The sequence below is a fragment of the Schistosoma mansoni genome, chromosome 1 (assembly GCF_000237925.1).
Source record: "Schistosoma mansoni strain Puerto Rico chromosome 1, complete genome".
Taxonomy (NCBI): Eukaryota; Metazoa; Platyhelminthes; class Trematoda; order Strigeidida; family Schistosomatidae; genus Schistosoma; species Schistosoma mansoni.
In genome coordinates this window covers 35,619,150-35,629,430 of record NC_031495.1, presented here as the reverse complement: position 1 = coordinate 35,629,430, position 10,281 = coordinate 35,619,150, and the positions used below count along the sequence as shown (strand labels likewise).

Sequence of the window (10,281 nt, the reverse complement as noted above, 5' to 3'; positions counted from 1 at the left end):
GTGAATAAACTAGTAGATTTCATACGTTATGGACCAGACCCAAACAACCAATAAAGGGGAAATAAAGGCGAACAAAGGGGAAATAAAGCGGAAAATGCGTTGGAAAATAAGTCGTAAATAAATGGGAAATGCGCCAAAATGTCTGCATTTTCGCCGGTCCGGGGGAAATAAAGCGGAATTTCCCCTTTCGGTCGCTCTGTTTTTTAAATGTCGCTAAATTTCCGACTTTTCCCCTAAATATCCGACGAATAGCCGACTTTTCCCCTAAATATCCGACGAATTTCCGATTTTCAACCTAAATATCCGACGATTTGCCGACTTTTCCCCTAAATATCCGACGAATTTCCGATTTTCACCCTAAATATCCGACGATTTGCCGACTTTTCCCTTAAATATCCGACGAATTTCCGACTTTTACCCTAAACATCCGACGACTAGCCGATTATTAGCCTAAATATCCGCTACATTGTCTACTTTTCCACTACATACACACTGATGCATTTACCGCAACCGCCTCCTGTGTTCGCTTTCATTCCCACAACACAGCACACGAATAATTTAAAGTACGTAAAATATGGTATAATTTCCAAATTTTTATTGAAAACAAAAAGCTCATCAATGTACAAAGTTATGAGCAGTTGGCAGATGGTAGAGCATCAATGCTCCTTATGTCATTGCCATTGTCACGGACCAGGCATTTCACGTATTCATTCTTTCCACCAGGCCTGTTGGACTATGGAGAGTCAAACAATTCTTGTGAATTCTAAAATGTGATGAAGAAAAACGTTACTAAATCTAGGAAACTTGTTTTGCACAACAAGGTACTGGAAGCTGAACTTACGGTTATATCCTTGAACACGGAAGACTGTTCCTATAGATAATGAAAAAACAATAATCACTTTAAAGCCGTACATACGTGTTCTTTATTCCGTCGATGACGCTTCTGCACTTTGTCTCTCATGTCGTGGAAATAACTTTGCGTCGCCATGTCATATAGTTTCGCGAGGTCTTTCTCGTTGACAGATGACGACAGGAATCGATTAGTCAGTGCACCTGAAGTTTAAAAACCTTATTTATCTTACTTCGTACGCAGCCATAAAACCTACACTTCTGAATCGCTCGCTTTGATGAAGTACCCAGTAACGTGAAATTAATGGCGATTTCAGGTTTCATGATGTAGGACAGAATATATCGCATGGAGGTTTTAGGATCATCATCCATTAAACGTGTCAACATGGCCATCTGTAATAGGAATGAATGATAAAAATCATGTTGTGTGCTTACAAATCTGTCCCTCACGTCTTTTTGCTCTAGACAAGCGTCCAAAGTTCCCAGTTCCTCTTCAGATGACAAAGGGAACTGTTACCTGGATAGTCCACAGTCAAATTGACGCGGATCTTCGCGGTCAGTGAACCTTGAGAGCACCAGCTTCATATTTGGAGGATAGATGGAATTTCTTTGCGAGTCATATTTACAATACGTTAGGATCCATGGTAATCTTATAACCTCATATTCTGCGTATAGTTTGAAGATCATCGTCTGATCTATGTTGGCCCCAGAATAGTGAATAAACTAGTAGATTTCATACGTTATGGACCAGAGTATATGCAAGTAAGAAATATCTGTAAAGACTAGTGTGAGGTTGTTTGTGATTTTGATCACACATTGTCCAAATGCATTCACAATTCCGAGAAGGTTCCTGTTTGTCATGGTAATTCTTATTTGTTCGAGATAATACAGTAAACACGAAAGAATTGTTCATGAAAAATCCCAGGATTCCTGAGATATCTAGATTACGGGTAGGTAGGTTTTCAATTTTTATTTTGCTAGCTCAAGGAACTTCATGACTTCTATGTACCGCTTGAAACGTCTTGCGACATATATGAGTGCGAGAAGTTGTCACTCATGATGGAATTTTGGAAATTGGCCCATAAAGCATTGGTTGATGGGAATGTATCTCGAAATGATATTGATGGTTGTGTTTTGGAAGGCGGAATAGTTCTAAGGTTGGTTCAAACGTTAAACATGGTTTTGTCAATATTTCACGCTATGGAACGCAAGTGTGTACTCGTGAGAGTAGGTTTCAACACTACGTACGCGAAGGCATAAGACATTCAGAAAACCTATTATAGTTAACAAGGCAAAGACCAGTCATTTGATAATTAACGTTTCCACTTTGCATTTTGGTCAAGTGCTTTTTAAAAGGAATTTCGTCATTCTCAATAGGATGGTACATCCTCTGACCCAGCAACACTTGTTTTGGTAATTAATACAATGTCATCTGAGAACTGTTAGTGTGAACGGACATCTGGCTATGCACATCTGTAAGCACTATAGTAGTGGTAATATTACATCCGTTGTTTGTTGACTTCATATAGTTATGCACTTTCTCATGCAGTGGCTGTGTTTATGAAGATAGTTCGAAGTGGTGTAAAATACTAAAACACTGGCCAACGATATTTACCTACTCACTTACGTCTGTTACTCCTTGTGAAGGAGCATAGGCTTTCCATTGGCACTCTCCATCGAACTCTATTATGAACAATCCTTTCGAGTTGCTATTCATTCTTTTGATGTCTGCTTCCAACTCCTGACGCAATATGTTCCTTGGTCTTTCCCTTTTGCGTTTCCCTTCAGGATTCAAGGCAAGAGCTCTCGTCGTTCTGTTTGATGATTTCCTCGATGTATGTCCTATCCATTTCCAGCGTCTTTCCCTAATTTTCTCTTCAGCTGGAATTTAATCTGTTCTCCACCACGGTAGGTTGTTGCTGATGGTATCCGGCCAACGGACATTGATTATCTTGTGTAGACAATTGTTTATAAATACTTGTACTTCTTTGATTATGGCAGTTCTCCAAGTTTTTGGCTCCGTACACTAGAAGTGTCTTGGCGTTCGTATTGAAGATTCTGACTTTGATGTTGGTTGACAGTTGTTTTGAGTTGTAGATGTTTTTGAACTGCAGGAATGCCACCCACTTGAAGTGGCCTAAAGATAATGGGTATTCACTAAGTTTCACGATGAGCTTGGTCTTCTGAATTGTCATATTAATGGTGAAAAAGGTATACCAAGAGCTAGAACTGTTTGTATGTATGGAGTTCCCAGTAGTCTACTAGATGTAAGTATCTGTTTAACTTGTTAGCTGGATAGCTAATGTGCACTCAAAAATTTTACTTTTAGGTACAAATAAGGAGAACCTAGTCCTAAAAGTATTCAAAATTTAGTGTTGGCTTTAATAGCATTAAATGATTGAGAAGCTGAAGTTGTGACTTCAAGAACCCGTTCCATTCGTTGCGTCTTGCTGCAATAGTTCGCTCATAGACGCTTTCCTTGTTTCTGCGCTCCCCTTTCAATAAAAAAGATTTATTCATTCACACAAATACTATTTTTTCTTAGTCGACATAATTAAACTCTGTCGAAATCCTCCTTGATCCTAAGAGAACTAACCCAATCTATCTGGCTAGAAGATAAAAGTCAGATACTGTGTTCTAATTCTCATGAGTTTTCTTTGTTAAAAAAGTAAAGATAACTATTTTACATTCCAGGCATTTTTAACTTACTGTATTCTGACTAGTAGTATATTAAAAAAGCTGACTATAGTATTTAACATTCATATAGTAGCTATAAATCTGTTTTAAGCACAAAGACGTATGGGGTTTTATTTATTATGTCACTCTTGATTGAAACATTTCTCAAAAAAACCTCAGAATGTTTTACCGAAGTCGTTGATCCATTGGTGCTGTCGATGAACTAAGAAGCTTCCAGTTTACAAACTGACCTAAATGTTAATTAAATTGACTTGCCCCCAAATGCCGTGGTACGGCCGAGAGTGGGAAGAGTCTGCTCTCTCTCTCTCTCTGGAAATGCTCTCACATGGCCACGCGTATATAGCCTCTGCCAGGGTAGTCCTACTCACCGCCTTCTCGTACCACGGGTGTTGTTTACGAAATTGAGAGGACGAGAAGCGAATGTGCGGCGCTTTAACTGGGTTGGTGATCACGGCGAGTCCACCTAGGGGAGTCGGAAAACCCTGATTCCAAAGCAATGATGCACATGGGCTTCAGTATCCCGAGGCAACAAATGGCGTATGAACCAGTCGTCGGTCACCGGCTACCATGGGACTGCATCTCCTCACGACGCTCCACTACCTTGTGGATTAGACCTTTAGGTCGAAGGCTCTGGGTGTGGCCCCCTAGGAAAACCACGTGCTTCGGTTCGGCACCTGTTCAGTATCACAGCCCTGCTGGGGATGTCAAATCCCCAGAACTTACTTGGTAAATGGCTTAGTTTTGTAATTTTATTTTGAAAATTTGAATTTAGCTGTTTTCGCGCCAAACGCGCTCTTTTTACCTTCGCGTCATATTTCCCACTTGTAAACTATCTTAGACGCTATTGGTCCATTGTTTCTTTGTGTGTGCTATTTACTAATGATGCTCGAGGACAAATTGTTGCTGTATAAATGCGCTTGACTTTTTCCCTTATTCGATTTGCTTGTACTCGGCTGCTTACGGAATACATACATATTCCCCTACTTGCCTTGGACTTCTTCATCTAGTTAGCGGGGCCTGGGACAACCGATTAGAATAGCTTATCGTGTCATTGTGTCATTGGTTTTCGTTCGTTACCGCGGAATCGATTTAGTTTCAAGCATAACAAGCCCTCACACAAATCAAGTGAGATTTGTGTGTCACATATGTATCTGGTTCCCCTTTGTACTAATATTTATGTAGTCAAATAAATAAAATAAATAATAAATGTAACCATTTAAGCGAACAGTACCTACCGATATTTTTATGTTGACAAACAATCTGTTAACTGGTTCATGTACATTAAGAAATCGCTTACATGGTTGACAAAATAAAATGTTGTACTATGAATCACTTAGCTGCAGTATTCTTTACAGTAGCTGACCTTGGTTGATCCGAAGTAACGTACAGAATTATCATCTGACTTGAAAGTTGTCAGTATTTAGTTTCAAACAGAAAATATCTTAAACATGTAAATAAAAAGAGTAGCTCGCTCCCTCAATTTTCTTAAAACCTTAAAACCAAAGTAGTAGTACACTGGAAGTATATGTGTGGTCTTCCAAAAACATACTTTTCTATTCACATCCGTTTCGCGTTCAAAAAAATCACTTAACAGTGTATCTGTTTGGGTTAATGTGCTACAAGAAAAAAATAGAAACGGAATAATCGACAAGAGTAATTGAGACTTAAATTCAACCGCAAATATGATATACAGTGGTGAGAAGTGAGTAAACTCTGGAGACCAAAATGTTTGTCTGTTGGATCCAAATATCGCGTAACTCTATTTGTGCTATCTTGGTTAGTTTAGAGCAAGTTCTGAGACAAATTTTAGTTTCGGAATTTGTTATTATCAATATACTGATAGTTGATTTTCATACTCAACTAGGTTCTTAATTAGGCTGTACTAAAAAATATGATGTTCTCTGTGTACACTTTGCACTACTGGTTATATTTACAACTTAATATTCAAAGATATTATTTGGTCAACTGAGACATCATCCCATTATCTAATCGAACATTTTCACTCGATCGTATGTTCAAGAACAATAATATTTTCGTTCATGGAATTATTTTCTCAAACATATTACAAAATAAACACTATCAAATATACAATATCTCGTTTGTTTTTTTAGTTATTTTATTAGTTGTTCGGTTTTTCAAGTTTTAAATCATCCAGACGTTAACTAGTATATTAAAGTCCAGATAGCTTTCAATTTGACTATTCTTAAATTTGTTTATTTATGTATTCCTTAAATTTCATTTTTTTTGTCCAATTTTAACTGCTACACTAATTTTAGGAATAATGCAACTGATTTTGTAAATAAGTTGGCTCAGCTCAGCATACCACTAGTTATATTCTCTGGAGGCATAGGAAATGTTATAGAAACAGTTCTGACATCGTCAGGTGTATCCTTAGAAAATGTCCGTGTTGTTTCAAATTTTATGGACTTCAATCCTGAAGTAAGAAATGATATTCTTTTGACAGGTTTCATAATTAGAGTCTCAGTATTGTTGGATTACCCCTTGATAATTTAACATAATTGACTGATAATCGAACTGAAAGTTATCTAGATATATGAGGGTTTAGTTAATTCCCTACTTATTTAGACAATTGTAGATATACAGTGTGTTTTATTAATCTCCAATACATAATTTGTTTGAAAGATTATTATCAAGAAGAGAGACTACGTGAATTAAGGATTAGATAGTGGACAAAATGTTTCTTGAAACAATCTAAACACTTCTTACTAGTCTCTCACTTATTTTATTCTTCAACAGTTCGTATTCTGTTAATGTATGCTAAATATTCTGGTGGCTTAAAGTACTAATGCAGTTATCTTAGCCTCCAACTTCTGTAAACAATTGGACTTGATTATCTGTGATTGGTTAGAGTTTCTTTATCTTGTTCGATAATAACAACCACATCCCACATCTGTAGGAAAAGGTGCACTGCATTAGACTCCAGTAACAGCTGAAATTCTCAGGTTCGAAGCCCATCACATCAATGTCGGTTTGAGAAATTGGACAGGATCATTAGCTCTCACATTTGGAGTGTAGCTCATACCCTGGTCTTTTGAATCCGTTAGATTTATTCGAGGGCCAGTCCATTTGACCCACTGCAATAAAAAAGTCAGGTTTTATCATACCTTGCTGTGTTAGTTATATCCAGTTTATAGATGTGAACTCGTCATAAAGCACTGTTGTCTAATCAACAAATGTGACTAGCAAGCAGAAACTCTTGTCTTGGATATCTCAACGTTTTTAAACCATTACTTTTCTTGTTAACAGACAAGTTTTAGACTTTATTTGCATAATAACTGTTTTCGAAAATGATAATTTATTACTCTTTTACTTAAACTGCACATCACAGTAACTCTCATGTACACGACTATGTTACTGGAGTGATGTTATAGTAAAAAACAACATTAAGTGTTGTGATTGTAAGAAATTTTTCCTATGGTTACTTTTACATTCCTAATACATCGTTGGTTCAAAATTTGCCTCTTTTTATACTAGAGATTAAATCCTTATTTTTATATACTGTACATGAGCTTTTTTTGCCAGTATAGTTTTAAAGTAGTGTTGTCGTCTTGATGTCGTGTTTTACTATTGGATAATTTATGTATCTTAGTCGCTATGACTTATATCGTCTTTTAATGTTAAGATATCTGTAAATTTATTGTTTTAGGGTCGTTTAGTTGGGTTTCAAGATCCTGTTATTCATTCTCTTAATAAAGTGTATAATGTAATACAAAATTCTGAATATTTTGAAACCGTTCTGTCGAAAAGAATTTGTATTCTACTTGTTGGTGATTCAACTAGTGATGCAAAGATGATTGATGATATGGAAAAATTTTCTTATGAACAAGTTATAGTTATTCGTATAGGATTTTTAAATGAAAAAGTAAGTATTCTTTTTAGGCTCATTTTTTAATAAAATATCCTTTTACAAATGGGTTTTATTCTTTTGTAAATTTCTTGTAAATGTGGATTTCAGCTATTGATATTAAAACTGTCAGTCTCTATAGTTTGAGAGAAGTAGTCAAAAAAAGTTTGACTTAATTTTGTTGAGTCGGCTTCCGGAGAACTTCAACAGAGCCTCCAGAGGCCCAAAAAGGAGCCGAAGAGCCCTAGCCAATCAGGGTATGATGGAACGTTCTAGAGTTCTAACGTGGCGTTCTACTATTGGTCGGTAGCATAAAATGTCGTTAACGGATTGACCGAAATATGATGTTGATTTAACAAACTCTAACATCTATAAATACCCATGATTTTCTGTACAAAGACGAACCCTAGATTAAAGTGTTTCTCTCATACTTGCGTCTTCTCTCTGGTGTTCAAGTCGCTGAGTAGTTCTAGCCTGTGGGTTACCAGAATAGCTTAGGAAACGAATATAGCGTTCAATCTACGAGACATATCAAATTTCATAGGATTGTTGAGATTTATAAGTAAGATATCTTCAAAACTTCAATAATTTGAGATATGTTCAACTGATACATTGTATTGGTGATTCGAAACTGTAATTAAAAAAGAAAGTTCAGTTTTCAGCCAATCTGGTGTTCAATGAAACATGAATAGAGACTTGTTACTTTCAGGTGAGGTGCTTTTTCTCAACGCTCACATAATAATGAAAATAAAAATGGAATATTAACTCGAACTTAATCTCTCTATATATTTAAATTCAATAAAATTAACTAATAATGTGATGTTACTCAAGTGACTTTTTAATTTGTATTCAATAGTTAAGATGTTGTAAGTTTAACCAGAACCTGTGACAGAATTTTATCTTGTGTAACATAGTGTGCTCAAGTTATGTTTAATTCTCTTTGACTTTTTAAAATATCCTTTGATAACGTATTTGTTGTTATTACAGTATGGTAAGCACTTATAGTATATTTTGGAGGTATTTTTATAGTAGTTACATTGTTTCTCATTTGAAGACACATAGTTCAACGATTTAAGCACTTGAATTTATGAAGGTTAATACGTGTCTCTTACCGTCACATATTATGTGCCTCAATTTTTTGTGGATAAACTTGTACTTGTCCATTATTACTGATTTTTGCGCTGATATTATCGTGATGTAATTCATTTATATCAAGCATCTTCTTGATACTGTTATCGGCATTGTTCTTTAAAACTCACAAACCTCCTTTATATGTTGCTTTTCAATCAAGTAAGTTTTTTACTTAACAATTCGGTCATCCTATTATAAATAAATATTTTGGGAACGCAGGATTTCTAATTTGTCCTCTACATAAAATATCGATTGTCAGGACTCTTTATCAAACGATTCTTTGGTTATCACTATTAAATTTGTTTTCATCATAAGAGTGATTATTGTTTTGTGTTGTGACAATGTAGTTCAGAGACTAGTACACGTTTACTAATGCTTATTCAGCCAGGTATTCAGAACATAAGGCGAAGAGTAGGAAACTTTGTTGCCGAAACGGGGCTAATATGTATATTAGTCATGAATATATATATACAAAACTGGTTCAGATAAAAGTTTATGGGTAATGACCTTGGCAAGATAAATAATCCACTCACGTCCACGTTTGTTTTATTCAATTACCAGGTTTTCCTGCGACAGGGTGTGATCTTTCTCCACCCGCTTGACCTATCACTGTGTTAACAATGTGGAAAATTTAGGGTGTAGTATGGATTTTACCTCTTGTTCTCGTGTCGATTTTGAGTTAGAGGTCACATAGATTCTTGTCGGTATTTATGGTAATAGTGTTTGTAATTACATGCATTATATTTTATATAGAACTCTTCTGTTAAATGTGCTCTTAGTTCGTTTAGTGGTAGTACCCTTTGGATATTATCATTTCAAAATAAAGCACTTACTTCATGTAAATTAGTCATTAGTAATTGGCAGAGTTTACTATGCTATATATATATATATATATATATATATATAGAGAGAGAGAGAGAGAGAGAGAGAGAGAGAACTATATTATTGACCTACTGTAATTGAACTGAGTTGAAAATAGAACTATTTGTGCTTCCTGATGTTGGTAAACCATTCCCCTAGAATGTGCATATCTCCCTAAATTAAAGGATAAAATTTTAACTTATTTAATTTATTCTACGTGAATCACTAATTTTTTCAATCCATTCTATGTATGAAGAATGATTCCTATATTATTCAATTTATTATTTATTTGTATTCACAGAATGACAAAAAAGTGGAATTATTCAGTTCATTATACGATCTGGTTCTTTTAAATGACGAAACATTTGATATTCCTTTGTTCATTTTATCATCTATTGTTAATTCTAATGAACTATGTAAACATGAGAGCAGCAATAAGACCTCAAATATCCGATAGTAATACTTTTAAAGAGTTGGTTATTTTGACAAAAATTTGTTCTAATTATTTAAATAAAAAAACAATTTAATTCCACCTGATTGTCAAATTTATTAAAGAATTTAATTTGTGTTTGGTTTTTGAGATAAACGTATTATTTGATAAAGTGGCAGTACCAATGCATTCGAATACATAAAATTGATGCTCGGTTAGTTGTTCAAGGGTAATATAAAGTGTTCTGCTAATAATTTACCACTAAATAAGAAAAGATTCGTAATTTATTAGTTTCATTGCTTTGTGGTGGTCGATATTATCCTTAAACTTCGTATATTGTTCGTCCTGATAACCGTTACTCGATAACGCCCCAACGGTGTATAAATCAGAAGGCAAATACGAAGTGTTGATTGCGTTTATTATTGAACCAAGCACAGATATCCAAAAT

At 35.2% G+C, this 10,281-nt stretch overlaps 1 protein-coding gene across 1 annotated transcript; it reads left to right on the top strand.

Moving 5' to 3' along the window:
• Window positions 1-5,228: 5,228 nt before the first annotated feature.
• Smp_060620 (hypothetical protein) lies at window positions 5,229-9,934 on the top strand (the record flags this gene model as incomplete). The annotated part of the gene is made up of 4 exons (XM_018794226.1): window positions 5,229-5,248; window positions 5,823-5,985; window positions 7,214-7,429; window positions 9,705-9,934. 4 exons carry the CDS (start codon window positions 5,229-5,231, stop codon window positions 9,858-9,860), a joined length of 555 nt encoding a protein of 184 aa, XP_018648660.1. The 3' UTR covers window positions 9,861-9,934.
• Between the last annotated feature and the right edge of the window lie 347 nt (window positions 9,935-10,281).